Genomic DNA, 17,971 nt, shown 5'->3' with positions numbered 1-17,971 from the left:
CTATCAGGAACTATTTAAAAATGCATGTATGTGTGTATATACATACAAACAAATATATATATACACAGTTAGATATGTACATACACACAGCTCCAGAACTATTGCTCTAAATAAATACATTTAAGCTGTGGGAGGGACATAGGAAAAAAAAAAAAGGATCAGGACCTGGTTTTAGGTGAGTTTTAATGCAGAGTGTTTGGCACCTTTCACTTGCATCAGCACATTACATGGCCTCATTCTTGCTACTGTTGTTTTCTGATAAGAAAAACCCTCAGCTTCCTCTTGAAACACTACCATAGCAGATGTAGGGTATGCCAGCGTTGCTTTTTATATGGAGAACAGCATAAAAAGCAGGTATGCAGTTATGACATTTAACGGAAATCACAGTGAGAGGGAGCTGCCATATATTTGGCACGATATTCAGCACAGGAAATGCTTTGTCTGGCACTGGGGAACATAAGGAGTCAATGAAACAAATCTAAGCATTAGTCTCATACATACGCATTTTAAACTGTCTAAAATGAGTAGTCAAACTAGCAGCACTTGTGGAGTCTGCTTAGTTCCCAAAGAATTCAGCTGAAAAGCTGTTGAGGTTAAATGCTACAGCTAGGTACCTCAGTTACCTAAATAAGTGATTTTTGACAGCTCTGGTTTCTGCGGTTGCTGGTTTTCTTAAGTCTGCCTCAAAGCATACGCTTGTATATGCTAGCATTTTCATTGCTATCACTGGGGAAAGGAGCTCTCCTTACATCAGCACACCCTTTGTTTGTGCTAAGGGAACATCACTGTGAAAACACTTCACTGGAGGCCCTAACTCTCTGCCAATGTGAAGAAGCTTGCCCTTTCAGTAAAAATTGACCCAGATCCAACTGAGCAAGAGACAACAAAAAGAAAAGTTGCAAGGCAGGGCAGAAATGCAACTATCAGTGCCCACATCTGGATGATACTACATGGGCTACAGTTCCTTTGTCTTCTTCCTAATGATGTGGAAATGCCCAGAAATGCAGACATTCCTGCCCCATGCTTTCTCAAGCTATTTTTCAGTGCAGATTAACTATGTTCAGCTACAGCTATGTTGCCAAGTTGCTGACTGATAGTTGCAATTTCAAGATTTTGACAAATGGGAAAAAAAAAAATAAAAAAAAAATCAGGAGACTTGATAGGGCTATTTGAAGTTCTAAAACTTTTCTTCATTAAGCCCTTTTGGAATTAACATCTGAAAAGAGGAGGAAAGGAAGATTTGCAAATTAGTGGTAATCAAAGGTCCCTGATGACCAAAACCTCTAAGAACTTATTATGGCCCCTCCTTATACTTTCCAGACAGCAATAAAAGTAAAAAAACCCCGTCTTTCTCTTACCTCAAAATAAAAAAAAAAAAAACAACCAAACCCCAAACCCAACTAAACAACCCAAACAATCCAAACCAAAAAAAAACCAAGCAAGCTATATTTCCAGGCTGCACAGGAGACTGCCTTTGAATCTCACCCCACTTTTGGTAGGAGATCAACACATTAATGGAAACTCAGCTGCATCAAGATGTTCAGACAAAGAAAGATGTTGACACATTCCCTCCCCAAATAAACAAATTATGATTAAATATATGTCATGAGGCCAGATGTTCTGTACACCTAAATGAAAATAGCTAGATGTACCTAGTTAATGTATCTGCGGAACAGATTTATACTTGTCCCCACACAGAACTATAAAAAAAGATTGAAAGTCACATGCTAGAGTTATTTCTTGTCCAGCCTGTCTGAAGGGAGGCATTGGGGGTGTCTATAAAAATTAAGAAAGCATGGATGTCTTTAAGCACTCCTTTGACTGCAATTCTTAAGCATACTAAAATGAGAGGTCAGAAGACTGGTCTGCTCTCTTCACTTTAGAGAGAAGAAACAGTAGTGTATTCATTGCTTTCATCTCTCCCTCTCCTAAGAGCAAAAAGGTAGTTATCTGTTTAAATACCTTTTTTCTTAGCTGAAAGTGTGCCAACTAGGAATACGGATTTTTATTTTTAATATGACATTTGACTATAAAATTGAGGTGAAAACTGTCAAGGTAACTGATGGTAGTAATTTTTGGCTCCGCCAGGTGAATTTTGAATGTGGGGATTTAATGGCAGAAATCCAATGTTTACCCAGACCATTGATCAAAAACCAAATATAAATATTCTCTCTTTTCCCTGTTCCATGTCTCCACGTAACAAGGAGATTTCCTTGGACAATCCAGCTAAATATAAATTAAGAGGGACTTCAGAGGTTACCCTGGAACCTACTGTTAACAGAGAGGCTTACATTTGAGAAAAGCAGAAAAGGCATTTGATTCTTTGAAAACTGCATTTTTTCCCCTTCTCTATTCTTTTGGTGTTTGTTCCCAATTCTGTCCATAACACCCACCCACCAGAAATATACAGAAACATCTGAATATTTACTTACTCATTAGCATTCAAGCTAGCTGTGGCTTTGATGATCATGTAGCAGAGTGTAAGGGCACTGAGGAGGCCAAAACTGGCAATAATAAACCATTCTTCTGTTGACAAAGGAAAGGGAGGAAATCACTCGTGGGAGAAGGCTTATGTCAAAGCGATGCCAATATTTCCCTCAAACACCACTGACGGAAGGCAAGAGGCTTCTAAGCCATGACTGGCACCAGGAGGTGAAGCAGAAGGAGGTTAGCCACAGAGTTACTGACTGGAGAAGGCTAGCAAAGAAGAAGTGGAGAGAGGTGTGGAAAAAAAGCATGGCACAACAATATTTCCTGGCTGAGCCCAAGGGTTAGTGATAAAGAAAGATTACTTAATGTAAAGTGAAATGCAGGAACAAGGGAAAATGTAATGAAAACTCTGTCCGCCCCCAAGTCAGAAAGAAGATTGTCAGGATTGGTTTAGATTGCTAAGATGAAACCCTTCACATAAGCATACCCAATATACTTTCACACTTAACTTGTGTCTTCGCCCCCTCCCTTCTGAATAAATGCTATCGTGTTACTTTAAAAAAAACAACAAAAAACCAGGATAGCTTGTTCAACAGTAAAACATAACTGGAGTTTTCCATTTAATAGACAGAAATACAACATGGAAAAATAATTTCACCATTAGTGTATACATACAGACACATTTAAAAAAAAATAGTATAAAGAAGGCTATTAAAAAGCGTTCACTATTAAAAGTTCTCCCTCCTCAAGATGAATTTGGCACATAGTAGTAGTTCGGAATACAAACACTTTTGTTGAATAGAGCTTTTGGTTTAACTCTCATGCATTAAAGAATGCATATGTCATCCATAAAATCCAAACATTTGAACAGCCTTTTCTAAAGCTTTATTTTATAAACATTGTCAGAATGAACTGTTGCTTATTATTTCTTGTTCTACCCTGGCATCCCATCTGTGCAAGAGCAAGTACTATGGTTGGGAACAGACAGTAAAAATACCTTCTGTAAAACCAAGTAGTGAAATGTTTCAGTTAAACTACAGAGTTTTCCCACCCATGACAAGGAAAGCAGCACACCAGCAGATTTGCTCTCTGTTCAATAGAGCTGAATACAAGACGAATCAGATGTCAAACACTGCATGACAAAGTGACTTACTGGCTTTGTAAAGGATCTAGATTTTGTATGTGGATTTTTCCTTCTCAGATCAGGATGTTTCTGTATACAGATTGTGTTTCGTAAGATGAGGTTTTTTTTTTAATGAGACATTTACTTTGCTACAGCTTCTAAAGAAACACTCTAATGGACTGTATCAGTCACACTGCCTCTTGTACATGTATCAGTAGCAAACAGTGTCATTAAGTTCAAAATCTAGATCACAGGTGCACATAAGCAAAATACAAGGAGAAAATTAGACTGTTGTACTGCATGGACTCTGTTTTTTCAATTCAGCCAGAAAAACAACCATTCATGCATTGAACTGAGACTGTACAGCATATGGAAAAATGATGCAATTCCACACATATTGTATTTGTTATAGTGCTATTATACATTAAAAACCCTAGGTAAAATCCAGTGAGTGGAAATTTCCCATGCTGTTCTTAAGGATAAGAGCTTGCAAGCAGTGCAGGAACAGTTTTCTGATGTCATAAAACACTTGGACAATACTCAAATGTTGGTACTTTAAATACAAAATTTGTGAATTAAGAAAAAAAGTAAGAAAAAACATCTAAGAGATGTCAGAATTCCAGCAGTAATGTTCTCAGGGGAAAAAACGTCTGCAGAAATAGTAATCAGCTAAAATATTTATATTTATATAAATTATTGCAAGGAAAATATTCTGAAAGGGTAAATAACGGTTTTGGCAATCCAGCTTCTTGTACTGGTTACCAAATTCAGGAGGATTATTTTGTTGTCATTTTAGTTCATCCAGTGTTCTTTGCATGCAGATCTAAATGGATATACCATTAATAATGAAAGCGTTGGCACTGTCATATCTAGAGTTAACGGTTTCAATATAGAGCGTATGCCTCTTGCAGAGGCACTGAGGTCACCTTTGTCCCTGCAGGGAAATCTTTCACCATGGCCCTGCAGCACCGAGCTACAGCCAGAGCAAGTGCCACATACCAGGAAAACCATAGAACAGTACTGGAAGCCAAAGAAAACTTACTTGTCACAGCAATGTTGATCTCTCCTGACCTTGGCGTTAGTTCTCCGTCCTGTGGAAGCTGTGACATCCCAGAGGTGCGCAGGGGCTCCAGGCTGAGAGAGCTGTCATTGGCAAAATCACCGAGTGCTGACCGCCTGCTAGCTGGCTGGCCTCTGGTGAGCCTTTCCATGTCAAAGGCTACATTATCTGTACATGGCACATTTGGCTGGAAAAACAAGCGATTCCACATTACAATGGTGAATATTCTACATGTAGCAAACCTATAAATTGAGTAATATCACACACACGCTATTCAGCCACCATGGCTGTCTTCACAGGAGAAAACCATGCAAATTAGCAAGTTCTATCCAAAGTTGCTCCTTCAGTCCACCTTAAAGAGGTGGAGAAAGAAGCAGGAAATAGAACTGAGATTCAAGAAAGGGACTCAAATATACTTGTATCATAGCCTATGCCTGTATGGTTTACTACCATGAGCAATGATGACATGCACCAAATTCTATAGTATCTCCCCTAAAAATCCAGATATGTTATTAATTACAAAAACAGGTCATCCACAATATATCTGCAACTATTTCTTAGAGAAAGTGCAAATTTGCAACTGACTCAGCTAAAAATGGAGGCCTGATTATTCTCACTGGCTTGATTCAAAAGCTGCTTTAGACAGTATCTTCATATGCTCTTCTCTTACTTATTTCTTTCTTCTGAAAAGAGCATTGCTCCCACCTTATAATTTTTTCCTCATATGGGAAAGATGGAAAAATCCTCTTTGAGGTTCTTCACTTCTATCCCTTTGTGAACTGGTCAACAAAAGCAGTCCTCAAGGATCCCATAAGCCATGAGCTGCTTGAGGAAAGCTCGCTGGCCTCGGCTAGGGCATGGCTTTTAATGTGTAAACAAATTTAAGAGTGTCTACGGGAGACCACAAAAAGAACAAGAGAATTACAGAGTAAATTTATCAAAGAAGGGTTGAAAGAAATTGAGAAAAGGGAAGATTATAGAGAACCTAGTAGACCTCCAGTAGATAAGAAATTGTTATAAATGGAAACATAACAATATATACTCAATGACCAACCAGAGAAAGGAACAACAACAAATCAGCTTTATCAGCAGCAAAGAAATTGGTAAAAAAACCCAAACACTTTGAGTACCCTTCCCCCTTTCTCCCCTACAATTATTCCTGCTGTTCTGAGTCTTAGACATGGGAGGAAGAAGAGCTCGCAACAGTGCAACTTACCACAATTCCCAGTGCCTTCAAAATGTTCAGTTTACACATTGGACACGTACAATGCTCACTAAGCCATGGGTCCACACAGGCTTTATGGAAAACATGCCTAGAAGAACAGACAAGGCACATATATAGTTTGCAAACAATTCTATTTTATACACTTAGAACTACTTTAACCAACATTTAGATAGTTTCTTTTTGAATTAAGCCAGGAGAACAAATTCTAGAATAGCCAGTATCCTGTGCTGATTGCAATAAGAAAAAAAATAATCAAAAACTCTAGCTTGTTGTTGCCACCCTTTACTAATAGTTCAACTAGGAAGAAACACTTAAAAGGAAGATTTTTTTGTTAAATCCCCCCCCCCTTGTGGATATGAGTACACACATGGGCAGAATAACTAGGGTAACAAAGTCCCCACCATAACCCTGTGTGACGTCTTGTCTCAATTTCTATGTAGAACCTGGACATAAATTGGGTAGGAAGAGCACAGATCCACCAGCAGTCAATTTTATTCAAAAGTCAGTGCAACCAACCCAAACACACTTATGTTTGATTTTGAAAGGGCTTTTCTAATTATCACATCTAAGTAAAAAGAAGGCTTTTCCTACAATCAGTATTTCTCGGTATCAGGAGGGAAAACATGTCCATCATATGATAGTCATAAAAAAAAAAAAAAAAAAAAAAAAGAAATTTTCAAAGATAAAGGCACACTGGGCTTCAACTTGCACAGCAGGGAACTCTGCAACAGAAAACAGTCTGAATTGCCACCTACATTGCATACAAAAATCTTAGTCACATACATGAATATACATGTAACAGTACTGGGATTGATATAAACCAATATAACAAGGAAGGAATATGCAGAGACCAAAACAACGTACCTAAATTAAAGGAATGAAAGGAAATGTGCTTTTGGCTTTTCAAAAGGCAAAGAACTTTTCGGAGCATATTCATGGCAGAAATGGGTATCACTAGACTATCTACACAATACAGCTTTAGCAAATACTGTTAACCTAGTCTGAATAACTGCCTACGGTAAGAACCCAGATCTTGCATTTCGAGTGGTACTGACTGCAGAATAAAAGCCAGTAAGAGCAAGCACACCCAAACACAACAGACCGGTGATCACGGCAAAGATCAACAATTACAAGGGCTGCTTAGCCAGTAAAGAGCTGTGCTCTGAAACCAGCAGGTGAAGGGGCAGTGGGGGAACAAGGAGTTCTTGCCATCTCTTTGAGGCATCAGCATGCTCTGTAAGAGGTCATACATGCCCCCAAGACAGCAAAAACTTGAGATACTCTCCATCCTCAGGTTATGCTTGTTGCTTTGTGCCTCAGTAAGCTCCTCATGGGGTCTGGGATTTCTTTGCTCCCTATCCCCTGGGATTTTAAAACCAGAAACCAAATGAGGCATGTTACCAAGTAATTCTCTTTTAAATCTCTGGAAAGCGACCTGAAAGGCCTCCTGAAATTGTTAACAAACATGGAAAAAGACAATATACAATTATGTTTTGTCTATGGCTACTAAGACTGATGGAGGGACTAAAGTATGTCAACATAATTAGGTTCCAGTCAGCTACAACTATATATCCTACCTGTACTAACTAAAGATGCATAGACTTACAGAGTATAATATAGTCAACAGAAGATGGACAGGGAGCAAAAGAACTTCGCTTATCTATATCCCAGATACTGCAGGAACAGAAACTTACAGAATCTCAGCCAGTCATTTTGCTGGCCTGTGTCCCTTAGCAATACGGCAATCATGAAAAACAGGATATATACATTGCCTACTGTTCAAACAATTGCACAAAATACAGACACACTTCTATTGTTGATAGGTCTTAACACATTCTCTTTGTTACTCACAAAACTACAGGAAACAATGTTTAGAAATCCCAGGTGATAGAAAATGGTTTGAAATCTTCTGTAACAGAGAGATGCTATTTTTCTATGTTAGGCAAATCATGGCTTTTAGTTGCTTATGTTTCCTTTTAAGTCTCTGAAGTCTGTTTTTTTAGAGTAGGACAAACCTGAAAATCTAATATTTTGGGAAACAGCAGACATCAAGACTCCACAGAAGTATGAAAACAGCTTTAATATATCGTTATCGGCTAATCAGTGCTGTAGAAGCACTCAGATCAAGTGAAGCAGGCAACTGATATGGATGCTAACATGCATCCGCTAAATATTATGAGTTATTTTAAAGTCATTAGCAGTTTTATATAGTTCAAATGCACCAAAACAGCTCAACTATTTTTGTGACCTCTTAATTCTTTGCTTTTAGTTCCTCAACCTTCAAGGATGTTTATTAATGTGTTTCAAAAAAAGTGCAGTTCTCCAAAGGTTAATTATTAATTTGCATCAGCATGGCTCTGCCTACTACTTATGTAGTTTATCTACTCCTTAAAAAGCTTGCTGATACCATCATTGTGGCTCAGGCTCTGTCTGGATTTCTTGGCTTGCAAGAGTTAAAAAGCAGTTATACAGCAATGAAGATAGTAAACACATGAAAAAAGCAGTTATACAGCAATGAAGATAGTAAACACATGAATTATTTTAAAAACTCAGTCTGACAAAGTAAACCCTTGCGTTTTCTGCCATCATAAACCTTCTCCATCCTAATATTTCTGTCACTTGTTTCCCAAAACCATAAATCTGAAGAGTTCCTAGCGAGTTGCTCTAGGTCACGGCAGCTGATGACGTTCCCCCAGGAGCCACACGCCGGGGAGTCAAGTGTGACACAGCTTTTGCTGCTTCTCCAGCCTCGGGGCTGGAAGCAGCATGGCTGGCAGCCAGGCTGGTAGCACTGAAGGAGTCTCCCATGCGGGCATAACTCCGAACAGGTGACCTGCAGGTATTTTTCCACTCTGTCAGCATACCCAAGCCAGTTGCCCTCCAGCTTGTAATAAACACCGTTAACGCCGACTCTGTTGTACAACACAGCTTCTTTGCAGCAACTCACAGGGAAAAAGTGAGTTAGAAATCTCTCTTGGTGGTGTAATGCCTCCAAATTCACATGTCGCACAAGGAGAAGGGTTTGAATGAGTTTACAAGTGCTATTTCCGAAGAGCTCACTACACTTCCCCGCTCTCAGTGCGGCATCCCACCAAAGGGACCTGATCAACGTGCTGCTGCAAAGTAGCATCTTTGGCTGCTGCTGGAGGCAGCTGCTCCCCCCGCCCTAGGGTACACACTCCCAGCCGCACCAGCAAACAGCACACAGGTCCTTCCTGCCCTGCTGCGGACAGCCCATTACAGCTAGAACAGCTAAGGAGAGATGTCTGGCCTGCTGCAGTGGGGAGGGAGGCATCACATCTCCCCTGACCCAGCAGGCAATGCCAGGAGAGAGCAGCCTCAGCGCATTCCACAAATACATAGTATTGCTGCGGGAAAAGAGAGACTGCCATCACAAGCAGGTGGCAGAGAAAATGGGGGTTGTGCAGAGGCAGTGCAGTAAGCGGAAAGGATGGCATTGAGATATTGTGTTAATTTGCTCTTAAGAAAAACAAACAAACAAAAGCAGCTATTTGCAGCAGCACAGAATCAAATAGATAAAAATCTCGCTTAGTCACTTTTGTCACTTTCCACCTTCTTGCCCAATACAGGAATTACTAAGAATTTGGCTCAAAAGCCATTTATTTTAACATATTCATTACTCCTTTAGTTTTCTTCCTACCTGGTATATTCCTTCCTTCCCAGGCCATCTTTCTGCCCTTACCAATGTCACTCTCTCCGCTTTTCCCTAATAACCTGCCACTTTGCCCTCCCCTTCTCTTATCTCTCACTAGAGTCCTTCATGCTACCCACTCCTGATCACTTTTCACCTAGTGCCCGTTCATCTCCTAGATGCAGCTGTGTGATGGTAGAGTAAAACTATCTGAATAATGAAAATTGTCCATGAGGTTTGCCTTTTGCTAGAATCCTTCTGACATTTGCTTACTCTACTTGTTTTTAACTTACATAATGATATTCACAAAAGACAAGAGTCATTCCTCAGGCTTGTAAGCTTAAGACAGATGGCTGCCCTATCCCTCTGTTCACTAAAAGCTACAGGTATGTCCATAGACTCATGGTACTGAACCTGTTTCTCTCTCCGAGGCACAAAATGAATGATAGAAATTCAACTGCATTGTTTGCAATCATTTTCACTTGGCCACAATTTCCCACCTTTACAAAGGATTTACATCACAAATATGGTGTTTCACTACAGAATTTTAGGCGCAACTTGCTCAGCTGCCGGTAGGTTTTGCCTGCTGTGTCTGTCCAGACCAGATTCCTCTCTGCTGAGGTACAGAGTGACAGACCATACTTTACTGCAGAGAACAATTGTAGTATCAAAGGAAAATGCTATTTTTAAATTGGTGAAAGCAGCAAGGATGTCGTATATCAGTGATTCCTACTGTCTAATAATTATAGCTTCCTCAACAGGCACAGTAAGAAAAACTTCTAGCCTTTCATTTGTTTCCTCTTGGTTGAACCATTTTCTCCATGTTTTTCTCACAATTTATTTTCTCATCTGGCTTAGAGACTCTCTTGTAGGTTTTTTTTTTTGTGTGTGGGTGGTGTTGTTTTGGTTTTTTTTAAATTAACTTTACATGTTGCACTAAAACAAGAGGTTGAAGTATCAGGAAGTAGAAAGGGACTAAACCTCCAAAACAAGATTTGGGGAGAAGTCTCTCAGATGCTGAAGACTGAAAAGTCTTACATGCAATCTGAAATTTATTGGGCTCATCTCTGCAGGCAGTGGTTGGTTCTTAATCTACATACATAAAAGTGTCTTGTGGAAAGTATCTATCTCAATGTTTCTGTCTAGCCAAGATGGTTTTGCACTCAACTCAAAGCTGAGCTGCAGCAGATAAAAAGTGATATTTTAAAAAAAGAGAAGTAGAAAGTGAACATAAAAGCTGTCATGCAGCCTTTGGCAGGAATGTAATCTGACCCTTCACTGACCTTATATTCTTGTGAAAAACAGAACAGAAAAGGATCTACACAAGAGCCTTGATATCTCCTTTACATGGGAGATTGCACTGGGGGAGGTTGTGCTGACATGGCAGTCAGGTGCACCTTTGTCCAGCTCTCTGAAGCAGCTGTAACTATCCCTGAGAGCAGGGAGCTTCCTGTCTGCAGGACTGCAGATCACCAAAGGTGTCTGAAGGAAATGGACTTAAAAAAAAAAATCAATGATCATCTCGGTTAAATGGTCTGTATTGTATCTGCTGATACAAGGAACATATCCATTGCTTGGACAGTGGCAGTTGTTTAACTAAGGAAGTTAACTTTTAGTCCCAACTCCGCCTCCTGCTTAGTGGGAGAAGATGCTTTCCCACCAGACAAAGACTCATTCTCTCTTCATTGTCAAGGACCTCCCTCTGACATCTGCTCAGTATCAAGAGAAAGGCACAGAGGAGCAGGACTTGTGAACCTCCATTCCACATCCTTGAGCCTCACAGTACCAGCCTGAACTATGCAAGTGAAGCTTTCTTAAGAGGCAGTTCATCAAACAATCATCTTAGTCATCTAAAACTGGTGTGCAGTTTCGAGAAGTTCTTCCTCTAATTCCCAAATAATCTTCTACATAACAAATCAAAGACTAGGGCTTAATTTACATATGCAAGCTTTACTTGAGATTACAATATAGGACATAACTCTCTGGAATCTTTACTTAACACTTGGGAGTACATTTTTTTAGGGCAAAAGGACATCGTCTTTGAGTAAAAATGACCGAATTGTAAAAAAGAAACGCATGAACATCCTTACGACCAAAAGCTCCCAAATCTTTACAGAACTGAGACAAAACTCTTCCATTCCCAAATATTTTAATGGGAGTTTCTAAACAAACATTTGTAGGGTATATTAATTAAACAACAACACTGAGAATCAAAAACAAGTCATTGTTTCCCACAGCCCAACAGGTAAAGAACACAGAGAAAAGTAATCTGAATTAAACTTCTGGCTTCAGAAGTAGAATGCACACATATTTTGATCAATAAGATATAAAATAATAGTTTTCCTTTTATGATGATAGAAATTCATTATGCATTAGAAGAAAAATATTCCAGTTATTCAGAACAGCCTGCAGGAGGATTTAGATGACCAATAATGAGCTCTTATGCACTGCTGTTACGTGACTGGAGATCGACTCCAACACCATGACTTTGTTGCTTCTAGAGTACCACGCAGAACACTATTTATATACCAAGCACAGACCAAATTACTGGATCTTGGCTGCATATATACAACATAACTTAGATGTGTTTTTTGTGTATGGAGATAAGGAGAAAGCTTTGCATTTCAGAATACAAGGGAAAGATGTCCTTGGTAATGCTGATGGCTACCAAAATGTACCAATTCATCAGAACCAATCACCAGGTGGAAAAATACTTAAAAGCATCTCTCAAAGAGCAAATATCCCAAAACAACTCAAGAATGGAAAGGGAAAGAAAACAAACTGAAAACCTGTAAGTGTCAAAAGAACAGCATAAAAGGAGGAAGAAGTTGTTACATTTTAAGCACCAATGCAGAATACCCAGCAAGTACGAATCTTCAGGCACAAGGCAAGAACACGCTGCACTGGAGAGATCAAAGACACATGACAGCACAGTGGCTGACTGATGTCAGAAGAGCTATGAAGGTTGGAAAGACTGCACTTCTGTTTCCTACACCATTTCAGAAACCAGCAGCCAATGTTGCACGTCTACTGTGCAGAATGCTGCAGCTGCACCTGGTTCATTATACTTCAGTTTTTTGTGTCCACCCACTGCTTGATCCTAAAATCTGCACCTCCCCCTCCCCCCCTTACAATCTTAATAGCTCCGCTGCTGGTATGCCCAAACTGCCCATCTTCCAAGATCATAGCCTTTTGTTTAATCTCTGTCATAACAGTGCCAGGACCCACCTTCACACCTACTGGTATAGTCTAAAATAAAGTGGCTGTTATTAGGACTGGAAACATCTAACAAATGTTTCTGTAAATTACAATACACATATTACATGAAATGAAGCAAAGGAGTACAAAGAAAGAATAGTTTCCAAAGCAACTTTACTAGCTTACTTGCACGGTAAAATGCGAACAACATCGTTCTGCTTGTAACTCTCAATGCAGACAGCACAATGATCAAAGTCTGGGTCTGTTTCCTAAAATGAACAGAATGAAAATTCAAGTCAAGAGTTGAGGCTATGACAAATGTAAAAGTCGTTGTGACTAGTACATGAACTGCATTGTACCAAGTGGCTGTTACTAAGAAGATGCAAAACCAACACCAGGGTTATTATATTCCACCATGACTTAAGAAAAGTATTTCATACATACAAAACTCTTCCCTCATTTGGAGCTGGTAAGTGATCACTTAAAACATAAGCTAAGGCCTAAGATGATTTTAATATTCAGTTCAATCACCATAAAATATAGTGGCAATTTTCCTAGAGGCTTTACTTCAGCTTGGAGCCAGAGCTTCTATTTTATTCAGAGGTTGGGTTTTTTTGGCAGGATAAGAATCCTGGGATTCCCTTTTATAGCCAGAACTAGCAAATTTTACTTATTTCAGAGTAGTCCCATATTTTTGACTGCTGCTTACTTGCAGAATTATCATCATTCTTATCCAGACATGAAGATGAGGATCACTGACTGACTGGCTCCTCTCTTTTCTCTGTTTTCCAGAAGTTATGACTTCTTTTTATTTTTTTTTTTAAACATGAGAATTTAAAATTTCTAATGAAAAAGGGCTGACTTCATTTGTATGTAGATATGGCATCAGCAATATCTATTTAAAATGTTTGGGCCTGTGACACAAAACAGACTGTGCCTTCTCTTAGTTCAAGTTCATTATTCTTTGATGCCAGCAAGCTACTAGCAAGACACTAGCCACTCCCTGGTCAGCACCAGTCAGTGCTGCAGGCAGAGAATCCCGAAGGGCTGCTCTGATGAAGGACAGGTTTTCTCCTACTCTGTTCACCTACGTGTGCATCTCACACTGTCTGTACTGCAACCTACACGTCACTTGCCAGTTTTGAATTGATGCTGTCAAGACGACAGCATCTTTTCTTTTAATATGGAAAAGTTCCTGTTATCTATATGTACTCCCATACCCACAGAAAAGATTCAGTGCAGTGAGCTGTCTTGAAATAAAACTATGTATGGAGGGAGAAAGAGCAGAAAGACATTTTTTCTTCCTTCTCTCTGGAAGCAATTTTTTCCATCACTTCCTAATCTTCCATTGCTGATGGTGTTGATAAGATAAAAAGGAATAGCACTAAAAAGGCCCAAGGAAATAATCTTCTCTTAAAAATCCAATCATAGCCAGAATTCCCTTGCCTTTTGCAAATTAAAGAGCAAAAATTAAGCATGATTAAGTGACTATTTTTTCCTTTCAGAATCAAAGACAAAGCAGTACTGCTCATAAAAGTGGAAAAAGTTTAGGACTTAATACACCATAAGTTTTAGTTTGTATACTGGCAAGAAATATTCTTGGAGTAACATTTACTATCTTTAATGAAATGCCTGTTTATATACCTCCCTCAGATTACTGGATATTAATATTTTACATAAGAGATTGTCCTTTATTACCTGTCTTTTAAACTTATTTTTACTTTACATAACTTACATACAGAATGAGTCTAAGCTTACAGAAGTCCACATAAACAATGCTAGTCCTATGTACTCCTACCAGCAAAACCCCCCAGCCAGCTAGCACACAAACCCACTCTCAGTCACAGTTGCCAGATGGAGTGCAAGTAGTATTTAAGCAAGAAAAACTTATTTGAAATGTACAGACTTACAGCATACATTGATACTAAAAGTTACACAAAACACTGTGCCACAGGACTAAGTAAGCCTCCAACAAGGAAGGCAATGTCATAAATCAGAAGCAGAAAGGAAAAACTGAGATTGTTTCCCTCAGCAAAAATCAAACATGATGCTCAAGTTTACCATGTTGAAATCTTATTATTATACCTTATCGCCCTTCTTTACTGTCCTGGTTGTCAATTTACCGATGGCTTTCTTGGCAGCATCTCCAAGACGACGCTAATGAAGTGACAAAGAAAAGAACACAAATTAACCCTGATAATCAAGCTTCATTACTGTCCTTTATAATGACTTATTTGGGCTCAATACTAACATTGCAATACACACTATGGCAGTAGGCCAACACATAAGACAAAAAGTGTACACAACAAAGCACACAGATTTGTCAGGAAGGAAAAAAGCCCCAACAGTTGAGCCCATACTCATGCACTCAATAAGCATGGGCATAAACCTCATAGTCTGTATAAAAGTCCAGAAAAGTGATCCAGCATTTGTGTGACAAAACTAACCAAACCCAGACCACAGGATAAAAGCTGAAGCAACATGCCTTCCCGGTGATTTCCATTATATTCTGTTCATATTGCTTTTTATTCAGTGTGCTGTAGTATACCCCTTGTTCTCTTCTTAAGCTTAAATTTTTTTTTACACACCCCCCCCCCGCCCCAAGCAGGCTGCTCTTATTCTGAGATGTAAGAGATCCTCTCAGTGTAACCTAGTTTCTCTTTTGCTATTACCTGAAACCACCAGCATCTCAAAGAAAAAAATTATGGGTCACGAAATCTAAATAAGCCAATACAGACTTAAATAAAGCTGAAATTAATACTGGTGTGAAGATGAACCTCAACCTGAATGCAGAGGTCAAGCTGTTTTTTTGTTGTTTATGCTGCTTTTATGACCACCACTGTTAGATGGAAGGAGCCATTTCTGCAATTCAAGTGCTGATTCCTACCGCAATGCCCAGTTCCCAGCCAACGAAGAATGGCTGTTCGCCAGCTGGTCCGTGGGATCCCAGAGACAGGGCACCGTGTAGAAAAAAGCTGATGTATTCTTGTTTCAGGAACCCAAGATATCAGATTTGGTTTACATTGACTGGAAAAAGGGAAGTTCATGTATTTCATCCTTCACCTCCATCTTGTACTAAGTACTCTTCCTTCGAAAGAGATGGGATATTTCTGAGAATGTAAACTGCACCTATCAAAAGCTCCTGTATAGCTTGAAACAAATGTGTGCTTTTTGTGCCCACCTTCTACGCAGCTGAAAATCAAACCCTTCATAAGGTGTACTCCTCTGTATCATACACTTTCTCTGCATACAAACTGAAACTAAGGCGTCTGCTTCTATCTGAGAAACACAAAGACCTCAGAAGTCCACCACAACCAACTGTACCACCGTTGTTCTAGAATTGCATAAGCACATATTTTTTTGTGGTTTCCACAGAAGAACAGCTCTTATTTTATATTTTTTAGAGCATGGATTTGAAAAAAAATACATCAGATACTCAGTCCCAACTACTGAAGTATACCCACATAGGAAATGCAGCATCAGAACAGAGCTGGGATGGGGGAATTATATGCTTCCTGAAGTCAGAAATCTCATCCTAACTTCAAGATGTGAGAAATTGGTCAATTTAAGCAAATCTAAATTACATGTCCTGGAACAAGCATATTGGCCTGAGTACTTAATGACACAGAACACACTGGCACATTGCTGGAGTAGATAATCATTGCATAACCAGAAGCGTGATTACTAAGAGCGGAACAAGGCTGAAAAGGCATTTAACTTAAATGCTCAACACTGCCAACTAAGTAATTATGGGTAGTATTTGTATTTAGTTGTACTGCATATGATTGTATATGTGCTACAAGAAATCTTAAAGAAAGATTACTTTCCTACTGGAAGCGTAATATTCCAGCAAAACTCTTTCAAAATGTATACGTGTTCTCTTATGTAAATAAATTTGCTAACCAATAACTTTTCACCTCTTCCATTTAAGAGATCCGTCCCTTCCATTTTCTAATTTTAACAAATACTTTTTTATGCCAACATTGGAAATGCTCAGGATTTCCTATTTTGATAAGTTAGGGCATGGGCATACAGCATATGCTTGCTTTTAAAACCCAGAACTGTCTTGATGGAAAAGACCAGCACCACATGCAAAAGAGTTTCATAATTCTGGCGGAAGCGCACAAGAGCAGTGATGTGAAATACTGGTATCTACTTGTACTATCTACAGAACACAGCATGTGTTTGATGCTTTCATTTTTTTTTTTTTTTTTTTAAGTGTGCCTTGACATAACTTAAAAACAAGATCATAGCCTAAAACAAGTTATTTCATCACTAACAGTACAGCCTTCTCTCTGTGAAAGCTCTCAAAGCTCTTTAAAAATAAGCTGTAGCTGTCGCCACCTTCTCATTAAAGTTTAATAAGCTCAGCTTTTTAAACCACATAAAATTTTCATCAAGTTTCTCCTGACCTTTGTAAAAATCTAAAGAAAGAAAAAAGGTCATAAGAGCCCTTTCCCCATGGAGCAATTGTTTTGAAACACGGACATTTGGAAGAAGCCTAGAACCATGTAGGGGATGCAGAAGGCACAATTTAGTATTCCACAGACATTCATTGAGTAACAGTTATATTTAAACTTTCACCATCCCAAGGGACCACACTAAGTACCGGTTACAGTGTGGTCATTTAAGAATGACATCCGTAGGAAAAATCTACAGGATGCCCATGGGACCTGCAGCATCAGACACTATTTATAGAAACTAAAAAGGAAATCCTTTGTCACAACTGAGGCTTTATAAGTTTGCATTTGTTTTCGGTTTGACAAAACACCAAAGCACTGCCTCACCGTGAGCTCCTGTGTATTAGCCGTAATTCAGGGGGAAAGGGAGGGACAGTGACTAGAGGTCAGCAGCTTTGTAAGTTAGCCTTGACAGAGAGATACAAAGGCAAAGAGAGCACAGCAGATTTCCTGAGGTTTACTGACCCTTCTCAATAAAAGCCAAGACACACTATGGAGGCAGTGGGTCATTAAGTCCACACTAGTAAAACATTTACTTCTAAAGTTTAATCCATATTTGAGTTGATGGCTTGATTTAGGTAAGATCTCGGGGTACAGCCATACTCAATTCAGTTCTTAAACAAATGAAGAGTTTAAAAAGAATATAAGAAAGGCACATTATACAAAATTTTACTTAAAATATATGACCAGGAGAATTAGGCAGTCCATACCAAGTGTGATCTTGAATAAAGTTGAAGGTTAACACAGATCACTAAGCAGTTCTACACCTTAGTTTTCTTACATAACATTCATGACAGATTATAGTTTGGAAATACCTTTATAC

The 17,971-nt window shown here is 39.1% G+C and overlaps 1 protein-coding gene across 3 annotated transcripts in view; it reads right to left on the bottom strand.

The window, feature by feature from the left end:
* The window catches only part of RNF130 (ring finger protein 130), a 55,237-nt gene that overhangs the window by 12,959 nt on the left and 24,307 nt on the right, over positions 1 to 17,971 (bottom strand). Inside the window, exons 4-8 of one of the 3 annotated variants that reach the window (XM_029997796.2) lie at positions 14,774 to 14,845; positions 12,875 to 12,957; positions 5,830 to 5,926; positions 4,596 to 4,800; positions 2,433 to 2,526 (exon numbers count right to left, since the gene is read on the bottom strand). In XM_029997796.2, coding sequence (XP_029853656.1) covers positions 2,433 to 2,526; positions 4,596 to 4,800; positions 5,830 to 5,926; positions 12,875 to 12,957; positions 14,774 to 14,845 — 551 coding nt within the window. The other 2 variants (XM_029997799.2, XM_029997797.2) reach the window with 2 other exon arrangements.

This window comes from Aquila chrysaetos, chromosome 22 (assembly GCF_900496995.4).
Source record: "Aquila chrysaetos chrysaetos chromosome 22, bAquChr1.4, whole genome shotgun sequence".
NCBI classification, from domain to species: Eukaryota; Metazoa; Chordata; class Aves; order Accipitriformes; family Accipitridae; genus Aquila; species Aquila chrysaetos.
This window is presented reverse-complemented; position numbering and strand designations above follow the sequence as displayed.